A 20429-nucleotide genomic window follows, 5' to 3' on the forward strand; every position below is an offset into this window, starting at 1 on the left:
TACTATCAGCGCGCAAATTGTCTTCGTCGCGCAGTGCATATCTCTGTTGCAGCGTGTTGTGCAACTTGGGTGGCGTAGGCCGCCTATTAGAGCGAGGGCGCCCATCCGCTGGGCAGAGTACGCCTGGCAGGTGCCCCCCAAGCCGCCCGTGATAAGGCCTCGCTTTGGTGCTACCTCCCCCATCTGCCCGTGTTTCAGGCGCCGTTTGCCCTTGCGTGCCATCACCACGCAGAACGTCAATTTGAGATTTCGAGACGCCAAAATTCTGCGCCTGGTGCACTATGATAAAATTTCACGCAATTCTTCTCTCTTCTGCAGTCATATTTGATATCATTGCTCTATCTACTCCTTGAATCGACCACCTTCGCTGACGTCAGGGTATACGTCAAATCGCCTTTGTCCATACAGTGGCACTCCCTTCCTGGTCTCCTCAATCTTGCCCGCCTCCAATTCCCGAATGAGCACACCCTCCTTCTCGTCTAGCTGCTCTAGCACTACCGCATTGGGGTCAACGACCATGCTGTGTCCCCACGCGTTGTATTCAGCCTCCATGTCTCTTGCTGGACTACACAGTCCAACGTAGACCTGGTTGTCCGTCGCCCGAGCCCTCGCCAACAACTCCCAATGTAACGCGCCGGTCGTGAGATTGAATGCGCCAGGGTATAATAGCAGGAACGCGCCTTTTCTCGCCGCGATCATGGCGAGCTCGGGGAACCGTATGTCGTAGCAGATGGCTATCGCAATCTTTCCGTATTCGGGGAGGTCGACTAGTGTGATCTTATTGCCTGGCGACAGCACCTCGCTCTCCTTGAACTTGATCTTCCCTGGGATATCGATGTCGAACAAGTGCACCTTGCGATGAGTGGCAAGTAGCTCTCCACTAGGCGCAAATGTCAAACTTGTGTTGTACAGCTTCTTCGTATCCTTATCATCTCTCTCCGGTATGCTTCCTCCAACAAGGTATACGCCCGCCTCTTTCGCCAGTTTGCTCAATGCGTGGAACGTCTGCGATTGCGACTCCGATGGCGGGGATGGGAGGAGCGTCTCGGCGTACTTATCGAAGTACTTTGTTCCGTAGGGCGAATTGAAGCATTCGGGCAGGACTACGAGCTTTGCGCCAGCTTTCGAGGCATCGAGCACCTTTTGGCGCGCTGAAGTGAGGTTTGCGGTCTTATCGGCGCCTGAGGCGAGTTGGATGAGCGCGAGCTTTAGGGACTTTTTGAGGAGGGACGCCATGGTTCGTGCTTGTGTGAGGAATTGGTGAGACTACAAGGCAAATAATCCGGGGAAACTTGAAGCTGAAGTATATACAATGCAATGTTGGAGGTCTGGTTGGAGTGTTGGAGTAGAGTTGGGGTGGGGGTTAGCTCCAGATGTCCGCACGATGACATCGCTCGGACTCGCCGCCCCGATCATGGCGGGGTGTGCCTGCCGACGCGTTGGACGCGTTCCTTCACTCTTCCACCACACCACACGCCGATACCGTCTACTCCAACAACATTGCGCGCGTCACTAATCGTCACTCAAAGACACTGACAGTAAGAGATCACACACTCTACAGTTGTCTTACACCGCGTTTGTTCACAGAAGACGACATTCCATTGCTTGATACCACCGCTCTGACAGTACCCATCGTCCCTTCCGACTCTCCACCATGGATGTCCACAATGGAACAATGAAAGTTATTGAGTGTAGGTAATCGTCCAGCAAATGCCATCTTAACAACCACACGCTACCACCATAACATATTGGTGTCGAAGGAACTCTTGATAGGAAAGATCCCCAGATAGAAACCCCTCATGCGATCCATTAACAACATCAAGTTCGCAGCCTCCTGGTGATCCAGGACGTATGAACCAATCCGCTCCCGTACACTATAAGGCAAACCCATCAGATGTGGCGCTGGCGATCGCATTGTGGCGCGAAGCTTGCCTGTCTTCTTGCCAGGGTGCAGCAGGAGGTATTGTCGCGTGTCCTGATGACTACCGCTTTGTCCAAGCACAATGTACGCAAAACCCTTTGGCTTGTCCTCCGGAGTCAACATTGCTGGCGCAGTCATCACCGCAACAACCTGTCGGGAGTACCTTTCGAAGGCGACGGTATCTGCGCGAAGGTATTCGAGTGTTGTGTTCGCGGCCTCGATGTCAAAGTGTGACTGGCTGTGGCCATCTTCAGACCACGCGTTCGAGCTAACGAATTCGAAGTGACATTTCGCAGCTGAGGGTGACCACATCGCCTTTACGAGTGGAGTAATGTTGGTACTCTGGTGCCATAAGTTATGCATGAGGCAGGTGCCCTTGCAACATCCATTGGCGACATCAATTTTGACCTGTCGGACATACTGCATCTGAGACCCTAGACACCAGTTCGCAGCCGACTGGATCTGTCTGAGATCTTTTGTAGCCGACTGAAGGCGCTTATAATCTGGTACACAGTCGGTCGGTGCCTTGCCAAAGACGAAAGTGTTGTTGCTGTACAAGACACTCGCGGCCTCGTCGTAGATCTGGCGACAGCTGAGCAGCAAGTTGATACCGCCGCGGATACTGGTGAACGCATCCGACTTGACTGGTGCGCATGAAATTGGTATGTCCTCTTCGTCGTGGGTATACTCGCTCATCACTTTTTCTTGGTCCTCGGAATACTCGAACCGAATGCTTTCGTAGTGCTCAAAGAGATGGACGTATATCATAGTGCGGATCTCGCCTGGTAGTTCGAGAATTGAGCCGCCGCTGTGGGCTTTGCTGGCTTTCGTACGCGGGATATCGATGAATTGGGTTGGCATCTTGGATGGTTGAGCGTGAGTTGGGGAGTGCGCAAGACCGGAGCTGGTGGGGCTGGTATTGATATGCACAAGGAGAGAAAGAAAATGCGGCAGCCTGGTTGACCAAACACATGTAGTGCACTGACCCGAGGAGAGCTTCGATACGTTCCCGACTAGCTCCGGAACGCTACGACTTTGAGCTCACATCGCCACTACGGAATGTGCCTGGTGCCCAGACATTCAAAAGGTCTCCGTTCATTGCTTCTGTATATGAACCAGCTTTTCGATCTCAAACACTTACCGCACCTTTCAGCACTCAACTCTCTTACTCGAGCCAACAACATGGCGCCGAACAACACGCCGATGCCGATCGCAAAAGGCAACTCCACGAAAGCCAACCCGGATATCCTTTCCTTCCTCGATGTACCAGCCGAAATCCGAAACCAGATATATGGAATCCTCTTCACGAAAGGTGCCGTAGACAGTCAGGCGCATCAACTGCACGACTGTAATTTCAGGCGTTGGTACCCGCCGCCCGCCGCAGAGTTGGCATTTTCGACGAGTATAAGACTAAAGAATACGGACGAGGATCACGTATCCTTCGTAAAAGATGGTTGCCATATCGAAGGTATACAAAGCACACGTGCACAGTTCCTCGAAGGGAAGCCCTTACTCTCAACATGTCGACAGGTCTATCACGAAGCCGTCACCACGTTTCTGAAGAGTAACACCTGGACCGTTGCATTGAAACGTTATACATCTAGATCCCAGCTTGTCACACTTTTACAAGACGCAGCGATCTTCTTGAGCGCGCTCGGTTCTCAATCCGGATTGCTAAAAAAATTGGAAATCGATATGGTGGGAACATGTTCTCCTACGTGTCAAGACCTTCATATTTCTCGTGATATCCAGGACCCATACCTCGCTATAGCCACTAGCATTAGGTTCAAAGACTTGGTGAGAGAACTCCACAAGCCTTCCAACAACGCTATCGACGTGGAGATTATGTTTGGCACTCCATTCAACCATCCAGCACGTTGCATGACAACCCCTCTAGCTACTTCCGGCCTCGACCTCTTTCGTCTGAACAACGTACTCCGACTTCTAGTCCAGGATCCTCTCGGCTTTCTCAAATACGGCGATGCAGTACACGAAATCCTTATTGATAGGGATGGCAGAACAGGGGGTATCTTCTTTGGTCGCTCGTTCATGGACCCGACTCATAAGCAGTATTTCCGCGTTTCCGAAAACGGTGACGCAATAACTCTCATTCCTGCCTCTAAATTGGATCACATACTGAAACTGCCAGAAAATATCAGAAGCGAGATAATCAAGCACGTCACACAACGCGGAAAGACCATAACCTTCGACTTGGAGAAGGGGACATGTGAGGACGGGGACCTGGTTCTGGCTTCCGTGTGTCGGAAACTTAGAGGGGAGAGCTTCAGTCAACTCCAGTCAACCAACAAGTGGATAGTCAAAATGGCTTCCAAGGACAAACGTACCAACTTTGACGAGTTTCGCAAACTAGAGAAATTTTGGTGTATTGGCAGATCGGCACAGTTTCCTTGGCGCGGCAGGGAAATACATACACTTCAACACTTCGACTGTTTGCTTGAAGTAGAAGCGGCGACTACTCCAGAGAATCTCCGTATCAACATCACCGATTTTCTTCGCATCACTTCTACTATAGGAAACAAGACAGGAAATCTTACTATATCTGCGACACGCGGCCAGGACGTCGCCCCATCGAATACCTCCACATCCTTCGAGGAACTACGCTGGTACGTCCTAATAGCTCTAACAGAGTTCATCCGCAAGCATCCAGATGCCAATCACAGGCCCTGCCCCAACATCTGGCTCAATGGTCTCGGCAAAGTTGTTGAAATCGAGAGCGCAGACACGACGATGGATCCTCAAGCGTACATACAAAAGTACACACCCTGGAGCACACATCGCCGTACCATCTTCCGAGAATACGGTCTTCCACTCAAAGGGCATACTTACTGGCACGATGTGGATGGCTATACCCCGCCTGCCGAGGCTTTCGACGGCTCTGCACGCTTTTATATCGGCTGGCTTCAGCGATGTGGGTTTGGTGTGAGTCCGAGGTACTGGTCTGATGCCTGTGAGTTATTTTGGGGTTTTTAGTAATGAGGGGGTATGCTGACTGCTGTAGTTTTCCAGATTCCGGATGCGTAGGGTAGGTTGGGATGTCGCGGGTACAAGCTAGTAGCGCGGCAAGGGTGAATTGGAAGGTGGGGCTCACCGGTTCACAGCCTGTTTGTGGAGGAAACGAGTGCGATGGCTCCAGGCAAGCAGTCTTTCACAAATACCAGGTATTCGGCTGTTACCCCAGCCCCAAGTATAGTGATGAGAAAAGGGATTCACTTCATGTAAGCAAAGTGAAAACGATGTCAGGAGGCACTAACGATACTGTTGCACAGACGCTGACCTTCTTCCTTCGTTGTATATAATGACCCGTACAGCAAAACATTCTAAACCCGACCCTCACTCCCTTCAACCCACCCGAACTCAACAGCTATGGCAACACTCCCGCGAACGGAACCTATACCGAAAACCCCAGCCATCCCCGCTGTGGCTGGTGCGAAAACTCTCTTCTCTTTACCTGGAGAGATCCGGAACAAGATCTATAGCTATCTACTTCCGGCCCACGGCGAGATCGAAATACATCAGCTTGTCCGAGACCAGAGGTTTGCTTCCGCCGATACTCGTCCGATACACACCGGACACGCACATGCGCTAAAGCTGCTTATCACGTGCCGGCAAGTCTACCACGAGGCCACGTCCTTATTCCTGTCGAGTAACACCTGGGTTATCTCAAGGGCTTCGTATGACAAGTCCGGGTACCGAGTTACACAAGCAGACGACCTCGCAACTTGGTTGACTATGCTCGGATCTAGTGCGACCATGGTACATAAGGTTATTCTCAACTTGGCTGAAAACACCGACAATGGCGGTGACCAACTCAAATGGCGCCTAAAAATTGACTCCAGCAAGGATACAACTGATGTGGCTGAGGCTGTCAAATTAGGCAATCTGCTGAAGTGTCTCTGGGCAACGCCTAATGCGATCCGTGCGATCAAGATTGTCAGCCCCAAGGGAGCTGGCAAAAACTACAAGTACCGGAATAACAATGATTTTAATCCCATGTTCAGCCAGACACATCCGGAGAACAGAGGTAACAAGACACATCCAGTCTTTGACACTAGTGCCATCACAAACGCGCTCATAGCTCTCCGACGCGGCGATCTCGGTCTGAAGAACTGCGGACGTCAGGTGCACGATGTTTTCATCCGAAGAGATGGTCTAGAAGGATATATCCTGTTCGACTACAACTACTATAAGCCGTCACACAATCGTCCCCACGTTGAGAGGACCTACGTTGAGCGGAAGTTCTCCATCACGAACGGCGGCACAACACTGTCACTTCAACCCGCCGACACTCCCGGATTGATGAACCTACCACAGCATCTGAAGATCCGACTGTTCGAATCGCTTTGTCTTGCTAAAGGGTTTCTTGACCCCTGGCGAAGTACAGTCACCATCGATCTGGACCAAAAGATCACAGTAGGCGCAACTCCAGTGCTGGAATCGGTATCGCAACATCTGCGATCGGAGTGCTACTATCGCTTCTGGCTCGCCAATATGATCTCAGTCAAGATGCGGAGTACAAACGTTGAAACAGACTTCGGCCACTTCGACAAACTACGCATCTTCTGCTGCACAGCGTCTACTCCACGTGAGCCCTGGAGAATGAGCAACAGACGTAAAGGAATCCGCGACCTGGAGTTTCTACTTCAGTTCAACGTTTCGCCCGCACCCAAACTCGATGATTTGCGTATCAATATACTCGACTTCCTACGCGTGACATCGTACCTCGATAGCCGCGACAGGAAAATTACCTTCCAGATCGGCGATACAAACGATAAGGCGTCTGTCTCGCTGGCCCACCTCCGCACATGCGCTCTCATCGCCCTGACCGACTTCCAACAAACGTACAAACGCACCCGTCCAGACACTAAGCGCTGCCCCAACATCTGGGTCAACGGCTACGGGCGTATCGTGTGCGTTGAAGGGCCAGGCGGCAAATCCATCAATCCATCGGAGACCATACAGCGGAATGTGTCGCGTGGAGATGGTGGTGAAGATGTGATTGTCATCAATCGAGATTTTCGCAAGAAGTATGGTGGAAATGTAGAAGATGGGGATTTTACGACGCACGCAGGCCGCCTGTTTGATGGCACGTTAGGGTGTTATTTGGGGTATCTGCAGTGGTTGGTGGTGGTGGGGGATGAGGATGCGGCGTATTGGGCGGGGAGATGTAAGTTCTTTTGTTTGACCTTGTTGTGAAGAGAGAGGCTGACTGATGTGTTTAGATTTTGTTTGCAGTGGATGATCGTTGAATGGGGAGCTTCCGTTGGCGAGGCGAATACTATGCGCGCGCCATCGCACGAGACCACGAGATGCGACAGCGCAGTCGTATCACGGCTTGCTGTGTTGCAACGTTGGAGAATTTGACCGTATGGTGGAAAGTGTATGCTTGATTTGAGTGTAGAGCTCCGATTAGCAATGACAATACATAGTCCCAACTTCGAACATGGAATGGTGTTTCCCGTAGCTCAGTCAATTCAATCGGAGGGTATGCTGTCTTTCCTTGCAAACAGATCAGCTTGATTGCTGCGGTCACCAACAACGCAACTGCTCCATTGAAGTACTAGCCACGCTGAAGATCGATAAATAAGGGTTGCTCACATCACCTTCCTTCCTACTTTACATTCGCCTTATCCTCCGTTACTTCTAGCTGACGCGCGTCTACCTATAGTCTCTATCGAGGACTTCACAACCCAACAATACCAACCATGTCCGATGATGATTCTTCCATTGAGCTCGGTAAGAAACCTTCTTTCCCGCCTATCGCCGAGGGTAATTCGACACCATACGATCTGGCAGCACCCTCATTCCTTACCACGTTTCCTGCCGAGGTTCGGAATGCCGTATACGATGTTCTCTTTCATGTACCAGATGGAATACGAATGGTGTTCGACCAGCGTTGTACCTTCGAAGACAAGGAACTGGGAAGAGACATAGCAGCCTTCCTTCCTATGCTATCTACGTGCCGGCAGATCTACCAAGAAGCTGCTACAACTCTCTTCTCCAACAACATATGGATTGTCTCCAGGGATGCGGCTTCTATGAGCCATTGGTGTCTAGAAAAAGGAGCAATAGAAGAAGCCAGAGACGCGGCGTGCATGCTCCAAGGGTTTGGCTCTCGTAAGACAATGGTCAGAGCAGTTCTCCTCGACTTGGATACAACCTGTCCAGTTCCATGCCAAATTCATGGAGTACAACCGAGAAACTACCTCGGACGACGAGTTGACGAGTATGAGCATACAATAGAGATATGGAATCTCATTACTGAGATGGAACATACACCAGATCTCCGGGTGGAGTTTGTGCACGACAAATGCGCTCCTTTTTACGATCTCCATGTTTCGAACAGTTCTGGCCAGGTCGACATAGGCATTCAACTCGATCTTCTCAACACGACGGCACAAACCTTCCGAGAAGATCCCCTTGGCTTGAGGAAGTATGGAAGACAAATCTCAGAGGTGTACATTGAGAGAGACTGTACTCAAGCCCATGTGATGTTCCACACGCCGAACGTATGTGTGGAAGATTGGGTGAAATTACGGATCAACATATCTGACGGGGGCAAGAAGCTTACGTGGGTAAGGCCGGAAACGAAGTCGCTCACTCTCATGAACTTACCGTCGCCTCTTCGAAAAACCATTTTGGACAAGGTCAGCTTCATTGACAATGGCAATCACCGCAGCAAAGACCTTGACATGATTTGGGACTTGGATAAAAAGACACTAACTGGAGGTTCGCTTATCACCGGCGCGATTTGTCAAGCTATCCGTTTTCAATACTACGGAGCGATCTGGGGCAACAAGCATCATACTTTCAAAATGAGCACTAGGCAGCCACGCACAGACTTCGACGGGTTCGGCAAGCTCGAGCACCTTATGCCTGAACACGGCTATTCACCGCTGGTGCCTTACGGCAACCCATTTCAGACATGGCGTGCAAGGTTTCTTCTGGAATTTGATATACCCGCAGCGGTTCCATTAGAAGACGTTCGCTTGAACATCGTCAAGCTGTTGCAAATCACCGGAGGTCTAATGGGCTACGCACAAATCACCGTTTCGATTGCTGGAGAGGAAGGCATACCTCGTGCTGAAGAGACCATGAATCTGTGGATGTGTCGCACGTTGGTGCTAACCGCACTTGCGGATGCCGGCGAACGCCACAGGGAATTATCTATGAGGAGACCCTGTTCAGCCGTATGGATGAATGGCCGCTTTGAAGTCGTAGAAGTTGAAGTGCGTGAGAATTCGGATCTTCGGTTTGGTGAGTATTGGTGAGCTGCATACGTGCACATGATGTCTGAAGGATAGCTAGGGTGTGCGCGAGAAAGATTAGTGAAAGCGGCAGAGAGATACGAAGTAGTCGTGCGATGGTTGTGAGAATGCAAGAAATGTATTATAACTCGAAGTGCCTTGGCACATCTCAAGCTGTGTCGTCGTGAGACTTGTTCGGGACTATATCCTCCGTGACGCGAACCTCGTGGCTGCCCTCCAGTTCCGATAGCACGATCCAGGTAGGGAAGACGCACAGCACCGTGATGCCAAAGTTGATACCAATACTGACGAAGTGGTTTGCACCACCTTCTGATTGCATGCTGTTGCAGTTGTTAGTTGATGAGTTCCGAATGCGTTTCAAGAATGGCAATACTTACGCCCAAGCGACAGTTTGACCCAAGGCCTCTACACCACGCAGGATACCAGTAAGATGGCTCAAGTTGGAAAGATCGGTCGCATACTGGCCCACTAGCCAGTAAAGGAATTGCTGGAAGGCCTGACCGCCGAATTGCCAGAAGAAAACGAGCGCGTAGCTCTTTCCGAAGCCGCCTTGGAACCAATCGAACACCGGGGATTCCGACGCATCGTAGTTTTGCTTCTGAAGGATTGTTGCCCAGATCCAAGTGCCGACAAGGATGGTGATGATGGTGCAGAATGCAATGCGACCGCGCTTCTTGATGTGGATCTTCTGGTTGTCGAGTAGGAAGGCGATGATGAACGAGGAGAAGATACCGGCAAAGTTGGTGAAGAAGGAGGAGAAAGCGCGGGCTCGGACCGTGAAGTATGTCGTCAACCAGGTGCTCATGAAGCCGTTGTAGAAGTAGCTGATGAAGAAAGCTGGCAGCAGGAGCAAGATACGGCGGCTGACGAACAGCTTTCCGACGGCCTTGAATTCGGCACCCCAGGTTGCGGCGCGCTCAGTGACGATCCTCGTGCCATCCTTTCGCCAGACCTTGTGCGCTGGCGACAAGCACAGGGCTACCGGAAGGCCAAGGCACATAATGACGATAAACACGATGTAGGTCGTTGATGAGACCGATCCAGTGGTCTTGCGGTTCGCGTTTAGTCCCAGGTTGATGGATCCTCCAACAATCGGTCCAAGTGCCTTCGCGGTCTGCCAAATGGCAAGGTAGAAAGCGCGGTCTCCAGGTGATGGGTATCCAATGATGATAGCAGCCTCGGCAGCCCAGAAGAAACCAGCGGAGATACCACAAAGCGCGCTACCGAAGAGCATGAACCATGTGTTCGCAGAGATGTTGTTGGTGTAGAGACCAGCACCATACAAAGGGTACCCAATAGCACCCAATGCAAGACCATACGTCAATCCGATACGGTTGTTGATAGCTCCGGCAGCGACACAGACCACAGCGAAGAGTCCGTATACCAGGGCGTTGGCGGCAGAGACGGCGTACGGTTCAGCGGCACCTCCAGCTCCTAGTCCACCAAGCGCATCCCACATTCCCGGAGCCGTGAACGAGACACCACATGCGACCAGGATCTGGAAAGGCACCGAGCGGAAGAAGGGTCCAGAACCCTTGATGGAGCCCGAAGGCTCAGACAAGGAGGCGGACGACATGGCGATGCGGAGGCGAAAGATGGAGAGAAAGATGTCGGGATGAGGTGAAAAACCTCAGTCAAACGTGGAGACTACATATCTTAAGAGTTCGGACGACACCGCGATGCTTGGCGAGCTTGGTATCCAATTTTTCTCTCCTTAGTGATGGACGTTGAGGCAATCACCGCGATCGAGACGTTTGGTGTTTTCTATGGGGCGAGCACGACATCTGCGCTAAATGACTCGCGCGTGGCGGCTTGCGACCCAAGCGTCCACGGGTCGGACCCTTTTGGTTATGACTTCACTCGAGTTTTCCTGTGGCTTGCCAAGTATGGTGCGGTTTCCGTCGGTTTGATGGGCATCTTACGCGAAAGGTTGCAATGGATGCGCCATTTCGACATGAGATGCGGAAAGCACGTTATGTTGGGGGTGTCTGAAGGCCGCAGAGGATTTGACACCCGCGGATGGCGAAACGGGGAGAACAAGGACCACGACGACAACGTGTCGGGCACCTTGCCTTCTAAAGTCCACGATTGCCCATCGATTACGCATACTGTTGCTGATACTCAACTCTCTCCAGCCCTTGCAATCCGAACGTCTCTTCACCGCTGTTACTGCTCCTCGACGGAGACTAGATGATTTCTTTGCACATAGACCGTTGCTTTGGCAACATTCGAAAGTAGTTCCCATGCACTGAAAAGAGAAGGGAGTCAAGGTCAGGGAACAATCGTGCAAAAAGTAGCCCAGCGTAAATTTTTCGTAACCATTAAACTTATCATATATGATCGTACTTCCAGCCACCCTCAGTTTCGAACTCAAACGCGTGCGGCGACGAAAGCGGCAGCAGTTGGAGCATCGATCTCGTAGTTCCTGTGCTCAGGGGTGATGATGATGCCGTTGTCGCAGATGTTGTCACCAGCATGGCAGATGATGAGAACCTTGCTAGCAGCAACAGAGCCGAAGGACTCGTCACGGTCAGCATCGCCGAATGTTACAACGGCGGTGACACGCGAGGCGGCGGAAGCTGATAGCCTCTGTGTAGCAGTGTGCACGAGTTGTGCGCCCTGGGAGTATCCGGAGACGACGATCTTGGTTGAAGGGCATCGGGTAATGGCCTAGGTGCACAGTCAGCATCGGACTGATATATCGATAGTCATAATGACACTTACTTGGTTGATCAAGTTGAACATAGTGGTGGCACCCGCGGCGTCGCCTCCAGCCAAGAAGCCAATGACGTTAGCCGGGTAGGTAACGCCTTGGATGGCCAAGTTGCTGGCACCTCCGACACGTGCAGCCAGAGCGTTGAAGAAGGTTGGGCCTTCGGAGTTGGCCTCGCCTACATTACCCGCTAGAAAGGGTATCAGTGTACAACTCGCCTACGATTAATAGAGATATCTTGCCTTGGGTAGTACCACGAGCGTAGATGACAGTTACGCGACGGCAGGCGGTACCGTCAGTCAGTTGGTTGTAAGTGTCGCCGCTGAACTGGCGCTTGGTAAGGTCACGTGTTTCAACGTCCTGGTTCTCAAGCTGTGCCGCGTACTCCTCGACAGTGAGGTCTTTGTCGAGGAGGTCAGTGATGGGGAAGCTCACCCCGCTCGCAGGCATTGGCGCAGCGAGCGCAGTGGTGAGAATAGCCGCAAGGGCAAGAAGGGAGCGAGCGCAAGTCTTCATGTTGAGCGATTGTCGAAAGTGGCCGATTTGTAACGAAGGAAGTCTGAAGAGGCTGGTAGCGATGATCCACTAAGAGTAGGTGGACGGTTTGACCTTTTGTATTCTGAGCCATCGTCCTACTAAAGCACAGCGAGTGTGGCCATAACCACTTCAGTACTATCTCCTGCGCTACTGCATCGTCTCTTGCAAGCACATTGGCAAGCCATGTCATCAGACCTTACCTACATGCCTATTTCTACCAGTTCAATTTCCTCCTCCGCTTCGTTAAGTTGGACTGTTCTTGTTTACCGCCGTCGACGCCCAATGATTACACCTGATCCGTTCACGTTGACCAGTGATTGCCTAGTTCCTGTCCGACGCTTTAAATGACATGCATTGTGATGCATCGGGCCTTTATTGTGTACTCCTAGTTTGGCTTTTCACTCCGTGTTTGGTGTTGCTGCCAGTCTTGTTACCTTCTTCTTTGGAGTTAGCACGTTCATGAACCCCAGGTACCACCGGATATCTCGAAACACGTGGGGAAGACATGGGGTTCCAGGACGAATAGAGAACATTTCCACAGCCGATGCTGCGCAACGTGAGAACCATCGACGATACGATTCGTGCAGCCGAGGCTTGTCAAGCTTGTTGCGGCGCTACGAGGCGTCGATCAGTGAGAAATCTTCGATGCAGCGCCGGGAAGCAGCCGCTGCTGCATATCGTGAGTGTATAATCACAACCTCTGCTGACAGATACTTGTGTTCATGGAATGTCACTGTCATCGAGTCGCATTGTTGTAATTTGGTGGCTTCCAAGGTTCCCAGTCAATGCGATGATGTCACGCCAAGCTTTGGGGTTAGCGCCATCTTTGCTATCTTGTTCAGATGTTCTCCCTTCGATTTCGACTGACCAAGCCGATGTGCTCACCAGACTTCAATCACGACATTTGTAGCGGTTTTGAAAATACTGCACAATCGATGCAGATGTGGTTCGCAAAGCGCGACACAAACTGCGTGATCGAGGCCCCTGGCTCCCAGCCACCTCGAAGGTAACTAACGCCAGCACTGCCCTCGCGACCAGACAGCCAGAAGAATGGAAAGCGTCGCGAGGCCGCAGTCGCTTTACTAATGGTCTTTCCTTCGGAAGACGACCGATGTTATCGCATATCGTCGCAAATGGTCGGAAGCTCAATGGAGAACCCCGCACCACGGTACCCGTTGCCAAGCTGAGCATGCAGCAAAGCTGTTGAAATCTTCCCTAATTCTCCTTCTGGCGTCTTGGTAGCATTACGAGCTTCCACTTACGATACAGATCGGCGCTCGCGAAAGCCATGATAGCAAGAGTTGCATTTCTCCGATGACGGCAGTCACTGCGGTATCGCGAGATGTTGGAGATACCGGCAGTCGACAGCCTGTCGCGAAGAGTGGGATGGCGAAAATGGTGGAGTATAAAATGTAGGAACAAAATGTTTTGGTAAGATCTCTTGTATCGTCAAGGCCAGTTCTCTAGATCGATCAATATGCGGTCTACGTCCATCCTCGCGGTCTGCGCGGCAACACTGCTGCAGACGGCTTTCTCGTCACCTATCCACGCACATCATCCTCACCAGTCATTCCCGAGTGCGGAACAATGGCCGTTACCAGTCGTTGGCAAGGCGCTAGAGCAACAGATGCCGGATGAAGACCTTCAGGACATCATTTCGCAAATATCGCGCGACAACATCGAGGCTACGATCCGGAAGCTGGCATCATTCGGCACGCGTCACACCCTGTCAAGTCAAACTGACCCGAACCGAGGCATCGGCGCTGCGAGAACATGGCTCACGGCTAAGTTCCAAGAGGCAGCCGATGAGAGCGAGGGAAGGATGACCGTAGACTGGAACAGCTTCATCAAACACCCCGGAGACAATGAGCGCATCATCTTCCCAGTAAACATCACAACCGTCGTCGCAACACTAAAAGGCAGCGAGGACCCCGATCGCCTCTACGTAACAGGCGGGCATTATGACTCGCGCAACAGCGACCCCATCGACTACCAAGGCGACGCACCCGGCGCCGTAGACGACGCCTCAGGCGTCGCAGTCTCTCTCGAACTCGCCCGTATCTTCGCACACTACAAGCCCAAGACAACCATCGTCTTCACAGCCTTCGCCGGCGAAGAACAAGGTCTCCTCGGCGCCGAGAACCTAGCCCAAACCTACAAGAATGCATCCGTAAATGTAGCAGGCATGATAAACCTCGACATGGTCGGCAATTCCAAAGCCTCTGATGGCACCATCGATCCCTACAACATCCGCCTCTTCTGCCAGGGCACGCCTCTGACTGAGAACTCCACGAAGATGACATCGCGTCTTAGCATCGGCGGCGACAACGACAGTCCCGCTCGTAATATGGGTCGCTTCATCTACGAAGTCGCATCGAATGCCTTCACGGAAATGACAGTACGCCTTATCTACCGCCTCGACAGATACAGCAGAGGTGGCGACCACCGCCCCTTCCTCGAAGCAGGCTACACAGGCGTTCGCTTCGTCCAGCCCAACGAGGACTATACGCAACAGCACCAAAACGTCACCGTGCGGAATGGAAAGCAATACGGCGATCTAGTCGAATGGCTAGACTTTGAGTACAACACGCGCGCCGCCAAGGTCGTTGCATCCACCATGTGGAGTCTAGCCAACGCACCGGGTGAGCCAACGAATGTTGGTATCAACACTACGACGTCCGATAACTTTAGTCAGTTCAAGTGGGATGCGCCGAAGGGGCTGCCGGTTGAGGGGTACGAGATTCTGTATCGTGATACGATTGAGCCGCATTGGACGAATGTTATTGAGGTGGGGGATGTGAATTGGTTTAATCTCACTTCGGCGACGATCCATAAGGATAATGTTATTTTTGGAGTGAGGAGTGTGGGGAAGGGAGGGTATAAGAGTCCGGCGGTTCTTCCGTTTCCGTTTGGATGCTCGAGGAACTGCTAGGGGGGATGTAGAATTGGTATAATGGATTGGAATGAAATCACCATGTACTTTCTGAGTGAATTGTTGTTTTGCCCTTTCCATTTCAGCCATGTGCCATGCTTCTGATCACCTTTTGCACATGCAATGTGTCTTACTGGTAATCTGAAACGTCTTCCATATCTTTCAAACCCCACTTTTGAGACGTCAATGCCACAAACTGGCCGCGAGCACCCCATACAAAACAAAACTAAACAGGTCTGCAGGCTACTTTAAGCCAAAACCTTGCAAAGGCGGTGACTTAGCGCTAATGTAGGCTCTAGACTGTTTAGTTTTTTCCTAGGTTGGCGTGCGAGCATCAACTAGAGCACAGCGTTAAGTCGCCTTTGTCGGGTGCCTCCAGACCTTGCTTTCCACTTTTGTCTGTCTCTGCTACTCGTATCGGCTGCTTTCAGGTAATCCTCAGTAGCATGCATCTGCGTCTACGATGTGATCGACGCCAAATAACCACCGTAAGGAGTACCACATACCTACCAGGCTACTGCTATCCAAACCAGGGCCCGGTCGGTGAGCAGCCACAATTCTCTTCAATTCCCCACCTTGCTGATGAAGATGTTTAAGCTTGCGATAGCCTTGCAATAAGTTCCCGACCGGATCGTCGATGGGGTACGAACAAGGAATGGACGTCTCCTTAGAGGTGGCCGTGGCGGGGTATGTGGCGCTCAAAACGGTACCGTGACCATTGATCCAGATATGTGGAAGAGGCTGACTGGCTTGCGAAGGATACTGCTTCAATACATCTGATAGTAAGAGGAATACCGCACCCTGAATATATTGCCATATGATTGACCGTGTGCCACTCGTGCTGCTATCGGACTCTTGGATGATAATGCTAAGATCTTCATGGTCGCGTTCGTATATTTTCAAAAGGTTGTTGATGTTTATACGGAGGTCCGCGGTGGGAGTTTGTGTAAAGAGCTTGAACATCAGAACCATCTCGATGGAGCGTGCCTCCTCTCTGCACTCGTAGGGATTGAGCAGGTCCTGAAAGGTTTCAATGTCCATCAGCTCTTGTAGTGCTTTGAAGTCACCAAAGTCGGTCATAGCTTCCCGAGTAGACATGCGGATGGTAATATCGTCGTACACTCGCGTAACCATTCGGTCGATGTCGCATCTCAGGAAGCGATTAACGCCGCTGAGACCTACGTGGTACCCCCAGGCTTTCTTGATGTCCAGATCGAACACAACCCCTGTATCGGATGCGCTTGCGTACGTATTGATGGCCGACAAGAATACGTCAGGCAAGGACAGGAGGCTCGACTGTTGAGGTCTCTCCCACTGAACCTTGGTACCATAGTCCAAGATCTCGAAATGTTTGACTGGATGCGGAAAGCGACGTGAGCTGTCAGAACCAGTGTACTGCACGAACCCAGTATAACCGTGGTCGTTGTACCAGATCCTGATCGATGAAATCAGGCCAGAGTATCTGGCGTACTGCCTGAGACTGAGAGCGTCTGCAGTGCCTAACGCGAAGAGAACACCATTCATAAGTTCCATGGAAGGGGGTAGATCGTACAGACCGCGGTTGTAAGGCAGCTTCTTGGATAACGACCTTCCGGAAAGCACAAAGGAGATTTTGCATTTGGCCTGAGGACGAAACCAAATGAGCTTCAACAGCGGTAATAGATCGTATGCTCTGGTGAGTTTTGTGACAAGCGCATCTGCGTCGATGTGAACGTGGGATAGGAGCTGGTAATGTGACCCAATATTTGACAGCCATTTGCAGGTAAAGTGCATCTGTCTGACCAGGAACCGAGAGAACAAGAAAGTGTTATGGCCGTAGAGGATACCGACTGCTTCATGGTAGACTTGCCTGCACGACAGTAGAAGCCCGATGCAATCACCAAAGACATGGCAAGGCTTATATTCCCTAAGCTGTTGCTCAATATTGCCATGCACAGATTGAGTGACGTGATCCCTAGACAAAAGTTCCATTTGCGGGTTGCCGTCGTCTAGGAGGACGGGTCCATCTTTTGCAAATAGATGTTCATAGATACGGTTGCGGATCTCAGGCGGTAAAGTCGTGACGATGCTGGGCGCTCGCGGATCGGCAGCTGCAGAGGTCGTTTTGGGGATCTCGATGACGGTATGAGTCGCCATCTTGGGTCCGCCGTCGAGGAAGCGCGGCAAGTGGAGATGCCGTCGCAGGCAATTGACGTCGGGAGAAGAGTGCAGAAGGAAGTTGACGCTGGGTGGTACTGCAGTTTTAGGCAAACAACGGTCCAAGCGCGGGGCTAGCGCGAGGTGGGAACCAAAGTGAAGGTGAGAGCGACCTCGAGACGCGCCTGCCGTATTAGTCTCGTCGTTGAGTGAGAGAATCAGTCACGCTTGAGCTTCAGTAAACCGTCGCCATTCTCAGCGAGAGACACTTTCGCCGGTCCCAGAGCTCGTTTCAGGTCACTATTCCTCTCCTTCGCTACGGTAAGCAGGTCAGGACAATCCGCCGCGTCCCAGCCTTCCAAACCGTGAACGAGCACAGCCAAGATCGAGTTCTTGAAGAGATAGGAACGCCTTCTGCTACCCAGCGCCGTCAGAAGCAGGAATAACGTAGAGTAAACGAGAAGCGCCAGCGGATACGCAAGCCAGGCCCATCTCACGTCGACGAAGATCTCCGGTCCGTAAGCTTCACTGGTGTTATTGATAGCTGCGAAATTGCCGGGGCCTTGGATTACTTTGCTTCCTACTTCTGCAAAGCCGCGAAAGAAGTAGGACCAAGTGTGATCGAGGAAGTACTCCAAGAGGTACGTGCTCAGCGTCGTGGATTTGAGGATGCGCGAAGTGGAAGCAGCGAGCCAGAGGCGTGAGGAGTTGCCGAGGTAGAAAGTCTCGTTCAGACCTTCTGCACGGAATGCTTGATCGTATCCACTTGTCACCATATAAGGGTCGTCGCCAGTCGGGATCAGTGGCCATTCCTCCACCGAGTCGTAGTTTACGACTGTGTTTCGTACTGTGATATTGTGATATCGCTTCGCACAATAGTTCATTTGGCAGTGCGATACCGTCCCATTTACCAGCCCGAGCCGATCGATTTCGCCGGCACGAGTGAGATTGGACGACGATTTGAAGCAAGTGAATGCGGAAATAGTCTGCAGCGGTAACTCAAAAGGCTCAGTGATTACATCCTGGTAACCTTCAAAGTCTCCTATGCAGTATTCAATCTGTGGCGGATACGCAATCGATAAAGACCACACTGGGCTGCCACTCATTGCAGAGAAGAGGCTGTATGTCCTATCAATCTTGCTGCGTTCCAAGCGAACGATACCGAATTGATAGCCGCCAAATGCGGCAAGGTCCGTGTCAACAACGCCAACACTGGGGTAGCTCTCGTTGAGGTAGCGGCTCGCGGTAATCCAGAGCACCAATTCCGGATACCCTGGCTTCTTGATAGTGCACATCCTCTCCCATCTATAAGGCTGCGTGGCTGCAACGTAATCTGTCATCGCAGTATAGTTGAAGTAGAAGTGTTGACTGGAGGCATTATAGCTAGATTCCACGGAATTGCCGCAGCCCTGAAAGTCTTCGTCTGCGAAGTTACCGCCATTCCAGAAATCGCCATCGAAAATAACGTCTTCTGAGCTGCAGGATTCGCAAAGACCTAGAGAGGTGAACTCATCAAGTTTGCATTCTGTTGTCGGACAGTATACATTGCTCAGCAAGTTGATGTCTTGCAAAGCGACGTGATCTGTGAACCCGACGGTCAGAGGATGCTCTATACCTATCATATGATTAGTGACGCACGACTTGTGATCCACGCAAAGACATACCAATGAGATCAGCATTCTCTATGCTCGACACGTCTGAGAACGAATTGCTTGAGCTTACAGTCCCGGTAGTGTTGACTAGCAGCGCGGGTTTGGAGTAGACTCTCAAGACCTGCTGTGTGAAAGGCTCAAAGCCAAGCGTAAGAATTGTCAAGGCTGCTCCAAAAGACGCAAGCGCAGCAGACTTACTCAATCGCAGCTTGTAAAGAAAGGTAAAAGCTCCCCAAGGTCCACGGGTAGCTACGTCGAAATCATAGAGGCGATTGACAGGCTTCGATTGTGGTGTCTGGAAGTAGATCCATTTCAGCTGTCCGATGCACTCGGCAAGAGGGACTAACAATGCCGATTTAGCAATAGTGGAGAACACCGCTATCAGAGAATTCGGTTGAATGGGGAGTCTCCAGTCCCTCATGGGCTTGCCGTCCATGGTGAAAAGGATGGCCAGGATGAGTGCCATGCACACAGTGCTCAGTAGCAAGGCCGCCACTTCCCACCACCAGCCCATGGAATGTGAACGTCCCTTTGGCAGTGGCTTCAAGGGAGGAGATGCGGACCCCTGTTGGAGTTGAATAGTTGACATGGAGTTCGAGCTGTTGATTATAGGCGGCGATCCTGTCCTTGATGAGACTGGGGAAACTGAGTGGTGTGAGGGAGGTTGGCTTTGAGGAGACGCCAAGTCAGCCATTGCAAAGCTATCGAAGGAAAGCCGTCTGTCGGTGTCCAAGTGGTCGGATGCCGCAGGACTTTGAGAGATAGACATGTCTGTCGCGTAAGTTGGACAGAGTAAGATGAGGAAAGTTGACAAAGACTAATAGCTCGAAGTACTGAGATCGTACTGGAAAGCCAATCGTGCCTTATACTCAGTCATCGTCACACAATGCAACGCGACATCATTGCGGCGATGTTAGCCTTGTGCCAGCTACACCAGTGCCGTCGTCAGATTTGAGCCCCCAGAACATGGTGTGGAGGTCAAAAGCCACTCCCATGGTGTCGCACTCGCATATTCCGCCCCAATCTCTTGCAAGATCCCCGATGCAGTACGAATACCTTCGGGTTGTACAGGAAAGCGTTGAGATAAGCCGAGCAGGATGCACAACACCGGCCCCTTCTTCAATCCAGCAGCGACTAGCTTACCGAGACCAACGAAGAGGGTTCCAAAAATTCCTGGAAGACCCAGAAGGCCAACCAGAGCAGTCAATATATGTAGTTTTAAATCAGCAAAATTGCTACCTCAGACGAATCT

The 20429-nt window shown here is 51.6% G+C and overlaps 8 protein-coding genes across 8 annotated transcripts; 2 read left to right on the plus strand and 6 right to left on the minus strand.

Annotated features, from left to right (window-relative positions):
- Positions 1-342: 342 nt before the first annotated feature.
- Positions 343-1236, minus strand: J4E92_007613 (uncharacterized protein; the record flags this gene model as incomplete). Its single annotated transcript, XM_051498976.1, has 1 exon — positions 343-1236. The coding sequence occupies one exon, from the start codon at positions 1234-1236 to the stop codon at positions 343-345; it is 894 nt and encodes a 297-aa protein (XP_051350711.1).
- A 496-nt stretch (positions 1237-1732) lies between these two features.
- Positions 1733-2782, minus strand: J4E92_007614 (uncharacterized protein; the record flags this gene model as incomplete). Its single annotated transcript, XM_051498977.1, has 1 exon — positions 1733-2782. One exon carries the CDS (start codon positions 2780-2782, stop codon positions 1733-1735), a length of 1050 nt encoding a protein of 349 aa, XP_051350712.1.
- A 2523-nt stretch (positions 2783-5305) lies between these two features.
- On the plus strand, positions 5306-7188 carry J4E92_007615 (uncharacterized protein; the record flags this gene model as incomplete). The annotated part of the gene is made up of 2 exons (XM_051498978.1): positions 5306-6934; positions 7162-7188. The coding sequence occupies 2 exons, from the start codon at positions 5306-5308 to the stop codon at positions 7186-7188; spliced, it is 1656 nt and encodes a 551-aa protein (XP_051350713.1).
- Positions 7189-9355: 2167 nt separating this feature from the next.
- On the minus strand, positions 9356-10783 carry J4E92_007616 (uncharacterized protein; the record flags this gene model as incomplete). Its single annotated transcript, XM_051498979.1, has 2 exons — positions 9356-9527; positions 9585-10783. 2 exons carry the CDS (start codon positions 10781-10783, stop codon positions 9356-9358), a joined length of 1371 nt encoding a protein of 456 aa, XP_051350714.1.
- Positions 10784-11577: 794 nt separating this feature from the next.
- J4E92_007617 (uncharacterized protein) lies at positions 11578-12436 on the minus strand (the record flags this gene model as incomplete). Its single annotated transcript, XM_051498980.1, has 3 exons — positions 11578-11877; positions 11932-12110; positions 12163-12436. The coding sequence occupies 3 exons, from the start codon at positions 12434-12436 to the stop codon at positions 11578-11580; spliced, it is 753 nt and encodes a 250-aa protein (XP_051350715.1).
- A 1498-nt stretch (positions 12437-13934) lies between these two features.
- J4E92_007618 (uncharacterized protein) lies at positions 13935-15389 on the plus strand (the record flags this gene model as incomplete). The annotated part of the gene is made up of 1 exon (XM_051498981.1): positions 13935-15389. The coding sequence occupies one exon, from the start codon at positions 13935-13937 to the stop codon at positions 15387-15389; it is 1455 nt and encodes a 484-aa protein (XP_051350716.1).
- A 438-nt stretch (positions 15390-15827) lies between these two features.
- On the minus strand, positions 15828-17525 carry J4E92_007619 (uncharacterized protein; the record flags this gene model as incomplete). The annotated part of the gene is made up of 1 exon (XM_051498982.1): positions 15828-17525. The coding sequence occupies one exon, from the start codon at positions 17523-17525 to the stop codon at positions 15828-15830; it is 1698 nt and encodes a 565-aa protein (XP_051350717.1).
- Positions 17526-17743: 218 nt separating this feature from the next.
- Positions 17744-19613, minus strand: J4E92_007620 (uncharacterized protein; the record flags this gene model as incomplete). The annotated part of the gene is made up of 2 exons (XM_051498983.1): positions 17744-19140; positions 19190-19613. The coding sequence occupies 2 exons, from the start codon at positions 19611-19613 to the stop codon at positions 17744-17746; spliced, it is 1821 nt and encodes a 606-aa protein (XP_051350718.1).
- Positions 19614-20429: the final 816 nt, after the last annotated feature.

This window comes from Alternaria infectoria (genome assembly GCF_024043175.1).
Source record: "Alternaria infectoria strain BMP 0036 chromosome Unknown scaffold_13, whole genome shotgun sequence".
Taxonomy (NCBI): domain Eukaryota; kingdom Fungi; phylum Ascomycota; class Dothideomycetes; order Pleosporales; family Pleosporaceae; genus Alternaria; species Alternaria infectoria.